The sequence below is a fragment of the Copadichromis virginalis genome, linkage group LG19 (genome assembly GCF_057382275.1).
Source record: "Copadichromis virginalis isolate Kocher_CV1m ecotype Utaka linkage group LG19, C_Virginalis_male_GT1.1, whole genome shotgun sequence".
Lineage (NCBI taxonomy): Eukaryota > Metazoa > Chordata > Actinopteri > Cichliformes > Cichlidae > Copadichromis > Copadichromis virginalis.
In genome coordinates this window covers 14,606,759-14,625,795 of record NC_140636.1, presented here as the reverse complement: position 1 = coordinate 14,625,795, position 19,037 = coordinate 14,606,759, and the positions used below count along the sequence as shown (strand labels likewise).

The 19,037-nt window shown below is 44.1% G+C and overlaps 1 protein-coding gene across 1 annotated transcript in view; it reads right to left on the bottom strand.

The window, feature by feature from the left end:
- The window catches only part of LOC146685779 (uncharacterized), a 55,109-nt gene that overhangs the window by 662 nt on the left and 35,410 nt on the right, over positions 1–19,037 (bottom strand). The window contains exons 4-22 of the mRNA XM_085441687.1: positions 17,990–19,008; positions 9,921–17,482; positions 8,860–8,898; positions 8,667–8,785; positions 8,273–8,450; positions 8,019–8,158; positions 7,483–7,609; positions 7,140–7,175; positions 6,388–6,542; positions 6,042–6,168; positions 5,785–5,930; positions 3,590–3,716; positions 3,481–3,507; positions 3,267–3,379; positions 2,781–2,913; positions 2,559–2,698; positions 1,404–1,527; positions 972–1,130; positions 163–325 (exon numbers count right to left, since the gene is read on the bottom strand). Coding sequence (XP_085297813.1) covers positions 163–325; positions 972–1,130; positions 1,404–1,527; positions 2,559–2,698; positions 2,781–2,913; positions 3,267–3,379; positions 3,481–3,507; positions 3,590–3,716; positions 5,785–5,930; positions 6,042–6,168; positions 6,388–6,542; positions 7,140–7,175; positions 7,483–7,609; positions 8,019–8,158; positions 8,273–8,450; positions 8,667–8,785; positions 8,860–8,898; positions 9,921–17,482; positions 17,990–19,008 — 10,634 coding nt within the window. The remainder of the gene's footprint in view (positions 1–162; positions 326–971; positions 1,131–1,403; positions 1,528–2,558; positions 2,699–2,780; positions 2,914–3,266; positions 3,380–3,480; positions 3,508–3,589; positions 3,717–5,784; positions 5,931–6,041; positions 6,169–6,387; positions 6,543–7,139; positions 7,176–7,482; positions 7,610–8,018; positions 8,159–8,272; positions 8,451–8,666; positions 8,786–8,859; positions 8,899–9,920; positions 17,483–17,989; positions 19,009–19,037) is intronic.

Here is a 19,037-nt window from a genome sequence, read left to right as displayed (position 1 = left end):
CACGTGACGCTCACGCGCTCAGATTATTTCAGTCAACTTTTAATTTTGCGTTTTAGTTTTCTTAAAAAAAAGTTATCACTTTTTAATTAGCTCAACGTAAAATGAACAGCAAAGGAAAAAAAAGTAACGTGAACTGAAGGTGTAAAAATAAAGGTGTCTGACCTTTGACCTCCAGGATGAGGTCTGGTTTGAGGTTGCTGTGAACCACACCGTCCGGTCTGATGTTCCACAGCTGGCTATCTTTGCCTCGCTCGGGAGAAACGCAGATACGGCTGCCCGCCATCATCACGCTGCCCGAGGACTCCAGGAAACAGTCCTCAACCACCTGAGGACGCAGAGGAGGAAGTGGTCAGCATTAACAAGGAAACAAGTTCATATTGAAAATGATTAAAATGAACTTGCTGAACATGCTCTACTCTCCCTCTGTAACATGAACCAGCAGGTGGGAAGGGGTGGAGGATAAAGGCTCTTTCAATGGGAGACGCTGAGTTTTTACAAAGTGAGGAAGCAAAAAAGAGAAGAGCCAACAAGTGCAGAACAAAGAGACCCGAAAACATTTGAGACGCACCCTTAAACCCAAAGATTTATAAACAGAAGCAGAAGTAGGACGGATTATCAAACTGAACCCAAGTGCAGGTAAGTACGAGAAATTCAGAATTTAGCACCGAATTAAAAGCCCGAATCTAGCTGTATGTAGTGCTACCGTGGCTGTAGCTCAGGTGGTAGAGCAGGTCTCCTACTAATCTGCACGCCAAACATCCTTGGCATGCGGTCTGGGCAGGATACTAACGCCAAGATACTTCAATTGGAGTCTGAATGTGTGTGAATGTTAGAAGCACTTGCAGGGAATGAGCATGGAAAACGTGCTTGTGTGAATGAGGTTCAGAGTAAATAAGCTCATGTGAGAACCCGTCCATCGCAGGATAAACGCACTGTGCAGCTGTCAGTTTCAGCAGTTTTCGCCGGCGTACCTTGCAGGTGAGATATCCGTCCCGATAGAGCCACACCTGCTCCTCTCCCCCCGACTCCTCCACGGCCTGCACTCTCATCAGCTTGATGTCATCCAGCGTTCCCGTCAGAGACATCATGCATCCCGTCTCCCTGTTCCTCAGGCGGAAGTACATCGGTTTCTGTGTTAGGAGCAACAAGTACAAAATACAGATGTTAGTCACAGTGGACGTCAGGAAGAGATTCACGAAGCATCAGTCTGGCATTCGATGCAAAGACAAACACATTTAACATTTCTACTGAAATAAATAGAAGTCGCTCTCACTTAAAGAGGACCTACTCTGCCTCTCCTGTTCCTGTGGTAGATGTTCATGTTAAACATGACCAAAGTCTCAAATAACACCAATCCAAAAACATCTCAGGTGCTGGCGTTAAATGGGCCAGTCAGGACTTACCTGCAGTAAAGGCCGGAGGGATCCAATCCGCTGAAAGCCGCTATGCTGAAATAAATCAGCCTCTTGGCTTGGTTGGAGGATCAGCTGTCGACCTCTGTAGTTACTGCCCTCATACAACACCCACCTGGAGACAGACGGACATCGTTTTAGCTCGCCAGATTTTATCCATCGTTTCATTCAGTCCACCAAACAAGCCACGAAGCACCGTTTATGGACCTTTCTATGATCCAATCGTGACTGAAAGTTTTAATTAAAGCGCTGAAATAAACACTTTGTGGCAAAAGGGAAAATTTAATGTAAAGCCGGCTGGGGTGTGTAACTACACTAAAACTGGTACAATGCTAACACCTAGTGGTGAAACTTCAAAATTCATGCAAAGCTATAGTTATTAAAATATGTGCAGATATAAAAGCGGTCGATTAAAAGCTGGCAGTAATGGCAATAACTGGGAAATCGGGAAAATCAGCATATCGAGGATATCCGTTTATCATCTGGCTTTTCTTGTCCCACCATTATGGATCAGGCTAAGAGGTCACACGAAGCTGGTTATCAGTTATAATCAGTCTAACACATGCACAGGTCTATTGGCAGCACAGACACAAGCGGTAGTCAGGATAATATCACAATACTGAGGCTTCTAGAAAATGAAGAATATAAAGAAAACCTACAAAAACAGATCTAAATCTACTTTTAGTGAAACAAATCTCAGCTGTTTATTCATCATAAATCCCATTCATTTCAATTAGCTTCACTCTATATTGTCCCCTCATTGTCAGCTCCCTGCAGTGGCTGTATTGCTCCAGCTGGGGGCCCCATCACACAGTTTGAAAGCCTCCAGGTCACAGGAAGTGATGACTTTACATACAAAAGGCTGCTAATAAAATGCGTCCAATTATTTGGATGAAACAAAACATTCACTGGGCTGACTTATAATTCAAGTTCAGTACTTTGTGGTGAACTGCTGAATACTGTTATAAGATAACAATATTTTCATTCACTGTTGCATAATTACGCTTCTATGACCAGGTGTGCAGACACACCTGAAAGGTCCATTCTGAACCAGAACCTGCTGCATATAAAACCTTGGTGCCGATGGCAGGTGTCTGTCACATTTTTAAACCAGCAGAGGCTCAAACGTTCATCTCTGTCACTTACATTCCTCCGTCCACCACCAGGGAGCGTATGCGAGCGTCCAGGCCGGCCTGATGCAGGTTCACAGCTTCGTGTGTCAGCACCACCCTGCGACCTCTGCAGCCCACCTTCGTGAACAGGGCGATGGACGGCAGAGAGAACTCCTGGAGGTGGAGAGCAGAGGGTTGAGTTCACACAGAGCACCACAGAGGGCTGAAGACACGTCCAGGGAGAACAAACACTCACATGTCCTGCAGTCCGGATGGACCGGAAGCTCGAGTCTGAGGACAAGAAGCCCATGGCCTCTGTGCTGGGGTACTCCCCCTCCTCCAGGATGTACATGTTCTCCGTGAACTGGGATCCCTCATGTGCCACCCAGCTGACAACAAATATGCAGTATATTGAATGAAGCCATGCAAAAATGTTACCTCGTGCAGCAGCATTTCTGACCCCTCATGACTTCATAAGTACAGATGATAACCACATGACTTCAATTCTGATAAAAACACATTTGAAGTTCGATAAACTGCAACCAAATCAATTTTCCACCCACTCCAAGAGTCAATCTTTTTTGTTTAACAAACTCTGAGCATTAAAATCAGAAGATAAGAGTTTAATTCCTGACGTTCCTGAGGAACAGAAACAAACATTGTTCTATATGAGAACGTCTTACAGGAGAGTACTCTGAAAAGGACAAAGATTCCCTAAAACAGGCTTGTGGTGGTTGTTTACCTGCCAGCCAGCACCTTACAGGACCTGGGTGTGAAGTCTTCATCCAGAGCTGCCGCGCTGTCCTCCAGACACACCAGCCGTCCCTGGAAGTGCTCCTCAGAGTAGAGCTGGACCTGTAACACATCCAAACAGCCTCAGCGACCCAGCAGCACACACTAACAGAGACTCCTCATCATTTCTGATTGATGCCGAGCTGCACACGAACGAGCGATACCTTGAATTTTGTGGTTCCCATGCTGTCCTGCAGAACAAACAGTTGTTAGAGATGCACCTTTTATGACGTTAAGCCTTTGTGTGATTAACGGATGCTGATGGTTTCTTACGTGGAACACGGGCTGTATGGATGCGATCCTGAAGTTCTGAGCTCCCCAGTCCTCCGGGTTTGCGTACATGCCTTTCTCCAGGACGTAGAGTTCTCCGCTGAACCCAGGCTTCTCAAAGGCCACCCACCTGCAACGACAACCAGCTAAGAAATGAAACTACAGCCTCCATGTTTTCATCTGCATCACAAGCTATGCAGTGAATCCTGTAACCGTGAGAAGCACACGAGCCACGATTTACCCACTCATTACATGGATGAAGTTTATGTTTAGGATACTCTTACAGGGATGTCTGCTGAAACTGGAAACCACCTAACTCCAAAGAAACCAAAACAAAAGCCATTGTTGCTCTAAAATCAAGGAAGTGCTTGCAAACAGCACATCTTCAGGTTTCTCTGAATAATGACTTGAGCTGCAGCATTATCTGTATAAACAGGCCGAGTCTCGTCTCAGAGGCGGTAAAATGACAGGCGAGGCCGTCGCAGAGCTAACAGCAGAGTGTTGGGCAAACAAATCCAACCAGCTTTGAAAACCAACAAAGAAATCTTCCCTGTAAAAACTAACAGACTTGCTTTAGAGTTTTTTAGCCCTGTATCGCACGAGTTTTGAATATTTAATCAGCGCTGGCCAGTGTTGGTCAAGTTACTTGAAAAAAAGTAATCAGTAACTAATTACTGATTACCTCCCCCAAAAAGTAATCCCGTTACTTTACTGATTACTTATTTTCAAAAGTAATTAATTACTTAGTTACTTAGTTACTTTTTAAAAACACGATTTACAACCTGAAGAGGTGATAAAGCGATAGATCTTTCAGCCCAATTCTACTTTTTCTGCATAATCCATCATACAAAATGTAATCAAATGGAAAAGTCTCTTTTTAACTTGTTTTATTAGTTTTAATCTTTTAACTTTATGCATCAAGCAAAAATTTTATTATATGCAACATTCTCTGACTGGAAGAAATTTGTTTAATATTTAAACCTATTTTCTGCACATTCCAGCACATAAAATATTTTTTTTTGTGTTTACACTCAGTCTTTCAAATAGATGCAAGTAAAACACAGCAGAAAATAAATAAAGTCAAAGACTCAGCGGTCCTGTTGCTCTATTTTCACCTGTAAAGCAGGAGTTGGGTAGACGGAGGTTTACCCTGGTGCAGGTGTGTCGCAGCAGTCAGTGGAAGGATACGGCAGTTTCTCTGTGAGTTTCCCATTACGTCGTAGCTACTCGGTGCTTGCTTGGAAGTTTAGGGTTTTTTTTCGCTGTAAAAAGATGTTTTCTTCCCACGCACGATGGACGCTAATGTTTTTGTCACTTTTTATGGAATCAAACTCAAAGTAAGGTCAGTACTTCCACGCTTTAAATGCTGCACGCTCATACTCTCTCCCGTACTTGATATATGATCCACTGTTGATCTGCACACAGCTGTTGTCACTAACGGCGCACTCGCTTACGTCACTGTCGTGAGACATTCTCGCAAAAAAATCACGGTTTTAGTAACGCAGTAACGCAGCGTTCCTACGGGAAAGTAAAGGTAATCTAATTACCGTTTTTGCAATAGTAATCCCTTACTTTACTCGTTACTTGAAAAAAGTAATTGGATTACAGTAACGCGTTACAAGTAACGCGTTACTGCCCATCTCTGGCGCTGGCACATCTCAACGATCAGCTGGAGAGAAACTGTGGGAGTGGTTTGGGTGAACTGGCCCTTTAAAGTGTTGGAAAAAGAGAAACCCACAGATATTCATTACTGATTATCAGCACATACCACGCTACTTTTATCTTCAGTTCAATTTGATTCCATTTATTTATGTATCACTAAAGTTATTAAGTTATCACTAGAGTTATTTATGCATCACTAAATCACAACAACAGTCACCTAAAGTGCTTTATACTGTAATCACGAACTCATGAACTCTAAACTTTCACATCCTACGAGTTGCCTCTAACGCCCTCTGATAGTAACTAAATTCTGTTTTTGTAAAGCTCCGCCCTCGGGAAGCTTCCTTTCATCAATTCCATGAATGGATCCGTTTTACAGGCTCGTCCATAATCCATCCTCTGAGGCTGTAGGCGTGTATGTTTGCGTGTGCTGTGATAAAACACTGTAACGTGAGAAGCACACGCCCGAAACCTGAGAGAGAGAACATGAGTTTGAGCTTTGTGTTCATTTCTTTCTTCTTGTGTGTCTGACTTACACTCCACCAGTGACATCGACAGACTGGGTCTTTGCACCGTGGCCGGTCTCCTCCAGGTTGACGACGGGTCCCAGCAGGTTGGTGCTGAGGCTCCGCTCACCGAAGTCCTGCTCGCTGAACAGCTTAACGTGCGGGGACAGGAAGTCCTGACGAAGAAGGCGACACAGACAAAAAGTTTAAAAAAGAGAAATCACTGCATCAGATGGAAACGCCCTCCAACCAGGAGCCTGCGGGTTAGCGTCTCAGGTGATACGTACTGCGATTACAGGCCGAAGTGACTGCAGCCCATCCTCAGATCCCCCCCAGTGGCTGCAGTGAGGGTATTCCCCCTCCTCCAGGATGTACTGCTGGCCTTCAAAGTCTGCCTCCTGGTAGCCCACCCAGCTTCAACGTTGATACAAAGACACATTACAGACCTTTCCAACTGATATTTGTAGCACGTATAACAGTAAAGCCTTTTAAAGATCCCTGTTTAAAGTGCACTGTGCAGCTTTTCCATGTGTTCGATGTGCAACACGACTGTAACCTGACAAAGTGAGCCAGCTTCTAAGAATGTGACATTTAGGATTTGGAATGATGATGATGCCCCTGATAAATACTCACAGGCCGCCGAGGACCTTCAGAGACCCGACTGCACACAGCGTCTTCTTGTTCACAGCAGGTTCGTCGGATTCTTCGTCCGGCTCTTGTACGTTGTAGATGTCGTTGTGAACCTCTAAACACTCGCCGTCAAAGTTGGGCTTCTCGTACAGTAAGGCCTGCACGACAGACACACAAGCAGGAGTTTTTACCTCTGTGTGTTTTTAGCCCACTCCTGCCTAAAGGTACAATCCCATTCATTCCACAGATTAGTAGTGTAACATATTTCACATCCATCAGTGGAAACAGGCTAAAGTTCAGGCTGTAGGCTTGGAGCTGTCAGCGTACAAGGAGCTGATGGGGGAAAATGCCTGAGCATGCTCGTTACAGGAGGTCTTTCTTTGGCCTGTTCCTAAAGATATCGCAACTAAACTCGTAGGAAAAGAAATACATTTTGGGGAAACATGATGTGAAGACATCATTGGACTATTTTTTGGTGTTTTTTCATAGCACATTCTCCTTCAACCAACAGCTTCACAGGAATTCAGCCTCATCTCAACCACAGTGAGATCTGTAACAGGAAATTCATCCTTTTTCCTTTGAATTCTTCCCCAGGCCACTGAATCTGAGCCAAGTCATCAAACATAATGAATCGTGTCAGCCAAACATGTCTGGACTGAACTAAGCTCGTCACTTTAGGTCCGACTGAGATTCTCAGGAAACACAGCTGATGTGTGCAGCAGGTATTTACAGATGCGACGTAGAACAGAACAAACCTTGACTTCATTGGGACACTCCACTTTTATCAGCCCCTGTAATAAAGACGCACTCTATCAGACTCAGGTAACTCAAAGAATTACAGTAAAGTGCAAACGTTCACAGGTCAGCCACAACATTAGAACCACCTGTGCTAACTGAGATTAAACATTGTTCTATGACTAAAATAAACACAGCGATGTTTCTGCTAACAGATGATTTTCTGACCTTTTATGTTTGAAATCAAGTTTGCTTCCTGATGTATCCGACCCTGACACACTCCACTGTAATAAACTTCACCGGTTTTAATGTTGTGGCTGATCAGACTGCATAGCATCATATTGTGTATTCCCTGTACTTTACCATTCGGAGGGGTCGGAGCGAGCCTACGAAGGGCTCAGGGAAGCCCCAGGCCTCCGGGCAGGGATACTCTCCCACCTCCAGCACGCCCACGAACCCTCCAAACCCTGGATCGGTGTACACCAGCCAGCTGCAGACAGACACGAGACGGGGAGGAAAGTTGAGCAGGATTTCAACATTTAAGGGTTACTTTCCTGAAAGAAAACGTTAATCTTTGACACAATGGAGGGAATAATGAGCACTCTCACTACTCCCTCCACCCATCAGGAATCTGCTGCAGTTAACTGGGACAACCACAAGCTCCGGCCTGCCGCCTGCATTCCTTCACACACAGAACTCAGATGGATGATTTCCCATCAAACTTTATCTTTCTGTGCTCTTGAACCTCCACAGCGTTCCTGCTCCGGTTCAGACATCATAACTAATAATGTAAACAAATTAAAACATTCTTTTTCTGGCATTTAATCTCAGATTTGTAATGAGCCTGTACCACCAACAACAGCAAATTCCCATTTAAGGACATTTAAGGCTCCACTTACACTCCAGAATGGACCTTAATGGAGCCGGTGGTCTGTGGGATGCCATAGGAGCTGACCTCTACGGTGTCATCAAAGTAGGACGCCATCCTGCCCAAGCCGTTCACTTCTGAGAACAGGTCAATCTGGGGCATGCTGTAGTCCTATGAAACACACAAAAATAACACTGTGTGAGAGCTTTGACAGTTCATTTCTTCATTTACAATAAGCCTGGAAAACTGAGCTTTTTGAATCAGGTTAAATGAAACCCAACTCACCCTCACTGCCAGTCGAATGGAGCCGATGACCACAGGCGCTGTGGGAATAGGTTCACCTATCTCATCTAGCGTTGCAGGACTTTCCTCCTCTGCCCAGACATTCACGATGCCATCTGTAGGACCTTCTTCCAGAGCGATGATACGGCCCTGGAAACCAGGCTTCTCATACAGGACCCAGCTAAAGAGACACAATCACGTAATTCTACACTTTTCACAGAACAAGCACCAAAGGTTTCAGAGGACAGTTCAGTCACATCACCTGGATAAGTTAAAATGTGCTGCTACGTTACAATGGTCAAGTTTGTTTTGGGTTAAATCAAAACGGAGTGTTTTTCCATTAACTATGTCAACGTGTGATCATCACACTGAAGCGTGGATGCATGCTAACGCGTACCATCCTCTGATGACTCTGACTGATATGATGGGGGACAGCTTCATGGTGGTGGCATCTTCTACATCAGAGTAGAGCTCAAAGGCCTCTCCTCCAAACTGAGCATGCTCGTGTATGATGATCTAGATCAAGACAGACATGTCACTGGAATCCATCATTAGAAATTCAATCTATGTTTAGATATACACTGCAGTACCTTTCCAGGCCTTTTGTGGAACCCTCTTACTGCAGGAATCTGCAAGAAGAGTTGGAAAAGATTTAGGTTACAAACTTAAAGCTGAATTTTAAATATTACTTTGAGTGGTCATCTGAACTGAGTGTGTCCTGATGGCCCTGGCCATGTGAGTCGAATGCTTTTTTATTCTAGAACCGTTTTGTCTGTGTGACCTCAGTAAACACGTTGCTGACACCTCTAGTTTTTAGTTTTAAGGCAGTCGTTGGTTTCCACGTCAGGTTTGGGATGGTAGTCCTCCTTATTTTAACCCTGGTTACCCTGGAGTAACCTGCTGTCAGTTACCTGAGTGCTCACACAGCAACTTTAAGTATTAATTCATTACTTTTAGTGAAGTCCCATTCATTTAACAGTTACAGTTACAATAATACTTTTACCCAAGAGCTTCTTTCTTTCCCTAGTTCAGGTTTTATTTTAGACTTCCTAACAGGAGCAGTGCATGCTAAGAGACGTCAACAGAAATAAAAGATGTAAACGTGCTACATTTTTAGCAAGATTAGTGTAAAGTGTACTCTTAGCAGTCTGTTAAAGTTACTGTTAGTTTGGTATTTTAATCATCTGTGCAGTAAATGTTTTTGCCTCATTTTGTTCTACCTTAAAGTCAACAGCAAACATTAATTTGTTTTGATCAGTTTCCAGTGCTCCTGTTTCCTTTCATGCCCGCGGCAGAGAAACAAACAGTGTGATTATTTAAAGACACATTTCTTTTTATAGGTCTGCTTTATTTGCCTGTAGATGCAAATACTTCATCTCAGCCTGGAAGACAAGCCGATCTTGGAAGAAACTTCCTCTGAGAATTCCACATTGAGGACACGTTCATCTTTCCTGTCCTTACTTGTAAATGATTCACAGTTTGGTTGCAAAAGCATCACATAACAGTGTGAAGGTGGGGCGTGTGTGGCCATGGATATAAACTAGGAACTTATGAGTGCTTTGCAGATTTTCTTAGCTGATTAAAACCCATTCAGGCTTTGAGAATCCTTCCTGCTAACAGGCAAAGATATCATTTAAAGTCTCGTGCCTACCTTTGGCTTTGAAGTTGTCTTTTGAAATCCATTTGGAGGGCGCTGCTGGATGTAGTTGGTGATTGGAAGTTCTTCAGGGCTCTTCAGGTTCAGATCCACTTTAGATAGACCTGCTATCAGGTCCTGGTCCATAGCGATGCTCTCCTTTGTATTCTGGTTAGTTTGAATTGTCTGCGCTGTGGAGGTCTCCGTTTCTTTTTTGTTCTTCTTCAGTAATTTCTCTAAATGTTCAGGCAGCTTTATGTCAGAGAACGAGGGCAGCACAAGAGGAGGAGGAGAGGAGGAGCTAAAGACTGACTCACTAACTCTTCCTGTACCACCTCCTGTGACCGGGCTTTGATCGACGCCCATCCCACCCATGTGTGTGGCCTCAGGCTTTGATGAATCAGCAGCTTCCACGTTTCTGAGTGAGGGCATGCCCTGCTGCTGGTCAGAGGAAGGTGTGCTATTTGAGGCAGAGGAAACTTCCTCTGTACTCTTCCTGGTGGAACGAGTGGTAAGTAAGCTGGAGAGGATGGAAATCTTATTAAGTCTTGACGTAAGCTTCACAGGCTCTTCTCCATTGTCTTGCCCCTCTTTTCCTGCTTCAGCTTTGGCCCCCTCCTGGAGTGCAGATTTACCTTCAACCTCATCAAGTGTTTTTGCTTGCTGTTCAAGAGTGGGTGTGGCATTTTTTTCCAGAGTTTGGCCATTCCTTTGATTTCCCTTTTGTTTAAGAATTGTCGTAGGTAAAAGGTCAATAAAGGTTCGTCCATTTTTCCTTAAGCCAAACTGGAATTCCTCAGGATCGAACGTTTTCTCGAAGTGGTCCTCCTTAATGGCCGGCAAGACAAAATGTGGAGGTTGAGACTTTTTATGAACATGCTTCTTTGGAGGCAGTGCGAAAGGCATCCCACCTTCCTTAATGTTCCTGATAAAATCATCGGCATCAAGAGGGTCATCCACACTAGCGGACGTGTTAAATCTTCTTTTGTGGACCCTTCTCTTCTTCTGATGAGATTCCACATCTAACCAGCTGGAAGGAAAGTCTGCATTTGATTGCAGACTTGGGGATGAAGTGGATGATTTCTCTGCAGTCTGTAGTCCTTTTTTGAAAGCACTACCTAGAACATCTGTTTCTCTTTTTTCTTTTGTGTCTTTGTCCTTCAGGAACACCTCGCTGGAACCAACCGTGGGTGATTCTTTCTTGGCATTCATCTTTGAAGCCTTTAGTTTCTCATCCACTCCAACAACCTCTTTAATGAGGTTTTTCTGTTCCTGTTTGCCAGCTGCTCCAGCCATGGAAACACTTGATGTTACAGTTAATTCAGGATCTTTAGTTGTTTTCTTCAGATCCTTTGTTGCTACAGCCTTTGATTCCGGTTCCTGGTTAGTACCTGGAGCTGTGTGAGGTTCAGTAATTGTCTCTGGTTTCTTTATTTGCACAACTTTGACAGGTGTGCTCTTCTGGTCCTTTTGACTGCTAATTTCACTGTTAGCCTTTTCATTTTCCAAACTCTCTGCTGATGAGATCTTGGAGTCAGGACTCCCTTTATTTTCCACAGAACCCTGAGTTTTGCTTTCCATGTCATCTGTAGATTCTGTCTTTGCAGTCTCTGGTCCCTGTTGTAGACCAGGTTGTGGACATTTGGATTCTGTTGACTTATTCAGTTCTGGTATTGTCATGTCTGCATTCTGCTTGTCGCTAACTTTAGTTGCCACCTCACTCACCAGGCTCTCTGCTAATGAATCCTTGGTTTCAGGAGCCTGGACCTGCTGTTTGCTAACATTATTATCAGCACTTGCAGTTGTCGCAACTTTGACTTCGGTTTTTTCATTGGCACCTTCAGAGCCACCTGAGGTCAGTTCTTGGGTTGCGTCTGTATTTTGGATCTCTGTTGTCTTAACCTGAACTTGTGCTCTGACCGTCTCTGGTTTCTGTTCAGATTCATGAAGTTTAGATTCTGTCAGTTCTTTCTGGTCTTGGACTTCAGCCTTTACAGGTTGGATTCCAGCATCACTATGAGTCTGCAAAGTTTCTTTCTCACTCACGAGGCTCTCTGCTGATGAATCCTTGGTGTCACCTTTCTCTTCAGCTTCATCAGCATCCTTTAGGTCCTGATTTTGACTTTCTGCTGCCTCCTGCAGAGATTCTGCTTTTAGAGCAGATGTTGGACTTGTGGATTCTGCTGATTTGTCACCCTCTTTTTTTGTTATGCTCCCATCTTGATTGTTAACGGTTACAGGAGCCTGGATCTGCTGGTTGCTAACATCATTATCAGCATTTGCAGTTGATGCAACTTTGACTTCGGTTTTTTCATTGGCACCTTCAGAGCCACCTGAGGTCAGTTCTTGGGTTGCATCTGTATTTTGGATCTCTGTTGTCTTAACCCGAACTTGTGCTCTGACCGTCTCTGGTTTCTGTTCAGATTCATAAAGTTTAGATTCAGTCAGCTCTTTTTGGTCTTGGACTTCAGCCTTTACAGGTTTCAAGTCCTGTTGGATTCCAGCATCACTATGAGTCTGCAAAGCCGCCGTCTTATTTACTGAGCTTTCTGCAAATGAATTCTTTTTAGCTCCATCAGCATCCTTTAGGCCTCTAATTTGGCTTTCTGTTGCTTCCTGTGGAGATTCTGATTTTAGAACAGATGCTTGACTTGTGGATTCTGCTGATTTGTCACCCTCTTGTTTCGTTATGCTCCCATCTTGGTTGTTAAGGGTTACAGGAGCCTGGACCTGCTGGTTGCTAACATCATTATCAGCATTTGCAGTTGATGCAACTTTGACTTCAGTCTTTTCATTAGCACCTTCAGCACTAGAGCCACCCGAGGTCAGTTCTTGGGTTGCATCTGTATTTTGGATCTCTGTCTTCTGCTGACTTTCAGCTCTGACTGTCTCTGGTTTCTGTTTAACTTTATGATCTTGAATTTCAGATGTGGTTGAGCTCGTTTCCTCTACAGGCTTCAAATCCTGTTGGATTCCAGCATCACTATGAGGTTGCCAAGTTTCTTTCTCACTCACGAGGCTCTCTGCTGATGAATCCTTGGTGTCACCTTTCTCTTCAGCTTCATCAGCATTCTTTAGGTCTTGATTTTGACTTTCTGCTGCCTCCTGCAGAGATTCTGCTTTTAGAGCAGATGTTGGACTTGTGGATTCTGCCGATTTGTCACTCTCTTGTTTCGTTATGCTCCCATCTTGGTTGCTAACAGTTACAGGAGCCTGGACCTGCTGTTTGCTAACATCATTATTAGCATTTGCAGTTGATGCAACTTTGACTTCAGTTTTTTCATTGGCACCTTCAGAGCCACCCGAGGTCAGTTCTTGGGTTGCGTCTGTATTTTGGATCTCTGTTGTCTTAAGCTGAACTTCTGCTCCGACCGTCTCTGGTTTCTGTTCAGATTCATAAAGTTTAGATTCAGTCAGCTCTTTTTGGTCTTGGACTTCAGCCTTTACAGGTTTCAAGTCCTGTTGGATTCCAGCATCACTATGAGTCTGCAAAGCCGCTGTCTTATTTACTGAGCTTTCTGCAAATGAATTCTTTTTAGCTCCATCAGCATCCTTTAGGCCTCTAATTTGGCTTTCTGTTGCTTCTTGTGGAGATTCTGATTTTAGAACAGATGCTTGACTCGTGGATTCTGCTGATTTGTCACCCTCTTGTTTTGTTATGCTCCCATCTTGGTTGTTAACGGTTACAGGAGCCTGGACCTGCTGGTTGCTAACATCATTATCAGCATTTGCAGTTGATGCAACTTTGACTTCAGTCTTTTCATTGGCACCTTCAGCACTAGAGCCACCCGAGGTCAGTTCGTGGGTTGCATCTGTATTTTGGATCTCTGTCTTCTGCTGACTTTCAGCTCTGACTGTCTCTGGTTTTTGTTTAACTTCATGATCTTGAATTTCAGATGTGGTTGAGCTCGTTTCCTCTACAGGCTTCAAATCCTGTTGGATTCCAGCATCACTATGAGTCTGCAAAGTTTCTTTCTCACTCACGAGGCTCTCTGCTGATGAATCCTTGGTGTCACCTTTCTCTTCAGCTTCATCCGCATCCTTTAGGTCCTGATTTTGACTTTCTGCTGCCTCCTGCAGAGATTCTGCTTTTAGAGCAGATGTTGGACTTGTGGATTCTGCTGATTTGTCACTCTCTTGTTTCGTTATGCTCCCATCTTGGTTGTTAAGGGTTACAGGAGCCTGGACCTGCTGTTTGCTAACATCATTATCAGCATTTGCAGTTGTCGCAACTTTGACTTCAGTTTTTTCATTGGCACCTTCAGAGCCACCCGAGGTCAGTTCTTGGGTTGCGTCTGTATTTTGGATCTCTGTTGTCTTAACCTGAACTTCTGCTCCGACCGTCTCTGGTTTCTGTTCAGATTCATGAAGTTTAGATTCGGTCAGCTCTTTTTGGTCTTGGACTTCAGCCTTTACAGGTTTCAAGTCCTGTTGGATTCCAGCATCACTATGAGTCTGCAAAGCCGCCGTCTTATTTACTGAGCTTTCTGCAAATGAATCCTTGGTGTCACCTTTCTCTTCAGCTTCATCAGCATCCTTTAGGTCTTGATTTTGCCTTTCTGCTGCCTCCTGCAGAGATTCTGCTTTTAGAGCAGATGTTGGACTTGTGGATTCTGCTGATTTGTCACTCTCTTGTTTCGTTATGCTCCCATCTTGGTTGTTAAGGGTTACAGGAGCCTGGACCTGCTGTTTACTAACATCATTATCAGCATTTGCAGTTGATGCAACTTTGACTTCAGTCTTTTCATTGGCACCTTCAGAGCCACCCGAGGTCAGTTCTTGGGTTGCGTCTGTATTTTGGATCTCTGTTGTTTTAACCTCAACTTGTCCTCTGACCGTCTCTGGTTTCTGTTCAGATTCATAAAGTTTAGATTCGGTCAGTTCCTCTTTGTTGTCAACTTCAACCTTTACAGACTTCAGGTCCTGTTGGATTCCAGCATCACTGTTAGTACCCAAAGTTCTTGGCTTGTTCACCAAGCTTTCTGCTGATGAATCCTTGGTCTCATTCTTGTCTTTAGGTTCCACACAGACAGCCTTTAGGTCTTGAATCTGGATTTCTGCCTGCACGACAGACTCTGGTTGTACTATTCCCACTCGCTTTTTCAGACCAGATTTTAGACCAGATTTGTTACCATCCTTGTTTTCTGTCTTTTCTTTGGTTTTTGAACCTGTTGATTGGTTAATCTCTGGTTTGGTAACATTTCCATCTTGGTCAGTCTGTTGTTTGCTAACACTATTAGCATTCATATTAGCATTCATATCGCCCATCTCCTTTTTCAGGCTTTCTACTGATGAATCACTGACTTCTGTCTTTTCTCTGGTACCTTCTGTACTAGTGTTTACTGAGATCAGTTCTTGAACTATCACCTTTTCTTGGCTCTCCAATGTCTTCTCTTGAAGTGATTTTTCTTGGGCTGGTTTTGTTATACTTTCACCTCGAAGTTCAACTTCATTATCTGCAGTCACTGCATCATTCCCCAGACTGTCCACTGACAGGTCACTGGTTTTGGTTTTTTCTTTGGTGTCTTCAGTACTTAGAGAAGTCTGGTCTTGAATAACATCCATAATCCGGCTCTTCAGCATCTTCTCCTGACCTCCAGTTTTTACCATTTCTGGTTTCTGGTCTAATTTATCATCTGGATCTTTGACTGGTTTTGTTGTGTCCTTATCCAGGTCTCCAACAATTATGGACTTTTGGTCTTCCTGGATGTTAGATTTAATGTCAGCATTCACAGCTTCAGTCACACTCACCAAGCTATGCATTGACAAATCCTCTGTAGCTTCAGTGCTGGCAGCTTTTACTTCTTTAGTTGTATCTGATTTTAAAATATGTTTTTCTGATGTCTTCTTTGAGGCTTTCACCTCTGCAAGGTCCTGATTTAGATTAGCCTTTGTTGTAATGTCCTCACCTTGGTCTTTAGCAGCGGCCGCCTTCTTGTTTTCTTGAGCCACGTTCAATAAAGTCTTCTTTTCTTTATCAGCTTCAGCATCGAACATGTTCATGTCGTTTACTTCTGGAGTTCGTTTTTCTTTTACATCTCTGTCACGTTTGTCGTCCAGACTTGTGTCTTCACCTCCGACTTCCTCATTTTTTGTCAGAAGCAGTTTGGATTCATTTTTCACTTCTGATGCTTTTGTTTTCACACCGCTGCTCTCGGTGTTTTCTTTCAAAGACATCTCAGGCTGCTGTTTTGTAGTTTCATGGAGTATTGCTCGCTCCTCCCTCGTTTGTTCTTTCAGAGCGTTTGTAATCCCTGTCTGTGTTTCTTCCTTGGATTCAGCTGATAAACCTCTGTCCTCTGATGACAGATGTGCTGATTTCTCTGAATTTCTTATGGCTCTCTCTGCGGTTATGCCCTTGAGCGCCTCTTTGCAACTATTCTGTGACTCAGTGCTTTCCACTGCTGTGTCACTGAGCGTTTCATTTGGTTTTGAGCCTTTCCCTTCAGATCCTCCTGCGAGTAAAAGAGCCTCTTTGTGCAACTGATTTTCAACATTCTTGGACAATTCACCAACAGTCACAGCCTCTGTTTGAATGCCCAACCTCTCTGCTGGTTTCCTGCCACCCTCCTCTTTGCTTTTCTCCTCTACTTCAACATCTTTTGCTAAGGCCCTGTTTAATGTCAGGGACGTGTCCCTATCGTTTGTTAATTGATCCTCCCTTGATAAATCCTTTTGCTGCTCTGTATTGGCTGGTTTAGACTGATCTGAGTCATCCTTTGACATCAGTTTAGCAGGAAAACTGCTGCTGTTTATCTTTTGCTTGGAAGTGAATGCTTTTATTTTATTACCAGGAATACGTCCACGTATCTCCCTTTGAACGCTGTCACCCTCAGCGGGTTTGCTTAGCATGTCAGCTTCATCCTCAGGAGCTTGTTTTGTGTCGTGAGTTCGTGGTGCCGTGTTTTTATTTATGTTTCCTGTTAGCTTCAGTGTTTTCAGTGACGGGGATTTCGGTTCTCGTGTTGTGTTTTTATTTTGAATAACAGACACGTTTTCCGCTCGACTTCCATCAGTAACTTGAGACTGAATTGCTTTGTCGATCTCGCAGTTCGACTGCACCTCGGCTCCTGTGTCCGGAGCACTTTCTGTAATAACTGCGTCGCTGTTTTGCAACCACTGGATGTTTGAAATGTCTTCAGTTGCTGTACTGGTTCCGATCTCTTTTTCTTTCACTTTGGTTTCATCGGTGTGTTTTATAATACATTCCTCTCCCTCCGACTTGAATTTAAATACGTCTTTCGCCGTGACGCTTTCAGGTGCTTTTACATCCGTCTCTGTGTTGTGATTTGAGTCCTCAGAATTCCCACTTTGGGAACGTTGTCTGGGTTTTAGTTTATTGGAGCTTCTCTGGCCTCTTGTGGGAAGTTTGCTCACAGACGACGAAGTCTCAGGGGAATCTTTTGCAGGCATTTTTTGGTGCTGTTTGATGTTTTCGTTCCATTTAAAGATCCTTGATGAGACGGTTTTCTCTTGTTTGGTGGGAGGTGGAGAGATGCTGGAGGTCGGAGTATCGCTCTCACCATGGATTCTTTTAGAAAAGGTTTTGGGTGGTTTCACTGGTGGGACATTTCCTGCTGGGAAAAACAAAAAACACAGACAGACAGGAAATTATGGATCTTATGATGGAGCAGAGACACCGCCAAAATAAAAAATAAACAGGTTAAAATATTAGGAGTAAATACCAGTAACTGTATCAGAGCTTTACAGTGATATTTTTAACACAAAAATAACTTTGTAATTTCAGGAACAGGTGGGACAGGATAATGGAAAACTGTGTGTAATACATGCATGTCTATTATTAACTTTATATGTTTTATTTGATTGCATTTTATTGGCAATTATTCCATATTTAGGCAACTGTTTTTCAGATAATAATAATAACCTAAATATTTGGTTTTTCTGCAGAAACATCTGCAAACCAGATGTTTGTCCAGATCCAACAGATGAAAAACAGTCTGTATTTTCATCAAGATCTCTGTATGAAACCCCGCTTGTTCATTTTAGTTGCCCCTGGGTTTCATATGTCCTCCTTCACCGCCCCTCATGTCGCCTGGTCCGACATGCTATTCGAGCTTTCTTACCTTTCTTTGGACTTTCGGGTAGCGGTGGCGGCGTCTCACTCCCAGGACTCTCGTCAGCTGTTGCATCTTTCTGCTCTCGACTTGTCTTCTGGACTGTTTTAGGTCTGTCCGAGTCCATCTGACCCGATGAAACCCTTCTATGGGTTATATCAACCTTCTTTCTCGTCGGAGATGAAACGGGCAGCCGGCTCTCCACATCGTTCTGCTGCTGTGTTTTTTTGACGTCCGGACTTTCCCCATGTGGTGGGTGTCCACTTTTACCGCTTCTCTCCTCATTTTCCACGTCATTTAGCAAGTTCACAGACTCAAAGTCCTCATCTGATTTGTCCTTACTGAGTTTTGTTCCGGTCCTAGTTTTCGTGGGAGAAATGTTCCCCGACACCGATTTTCCTCCTTTGGTTTCCTCAAAGCTTGGTTTCCTTCCAGGTCTGGCTGCAGTTGTTGGAGATTTCAGAGTCTCTTTGGTCCTAGGTTGTTTTTGTAGTTTGGGCCCTGAGGTGTCCGGCGCCGATGTCTTATCTGGTGTCACTGGCGATTTCACGTCTGCGTCTGATGTTGATCTTTTGGGGATTTTAGACTTTGAACCCGCAGCACCGGAGGGAGCGCGGGTTTGGTCTTTTAATGCTGGCAACAAAGTTTCCACTTTTGTGCCCTCTGTGGAGCCCTTTGCCTTTGTTGGGACATTCTTGGCCTTGTTTCCAGCTGCAGAGGTCGGGGTCTTTGTTCCACTCGCCGTGGTATGTCGGCTTTCTGCTGCTCCTATAACTCCTCGTTTCTGGGCTGCAGCCTGGTCGGCTGCTTGGCCTCTCGCCGCTGATTCTGCAGCTGCTGGCTTCTTTTTGTACATGTCTGACGCTGCAGAAGTGTCATCGAAGTCTGAGGCCTCCAAGTCTGTTTTACCTTTAACTATGGCTTCCGGAGTAATTGCCTCAGAGGGTGAAGACTCGTCTTCTCGTGTGGGCCGATCGAGGGTTGTGTCCTTAAAATCAGCATCGTTGTTGTTTTGGAGGATCAGCCGTCTGTCAGAAAACACAGAAAACATTTAATG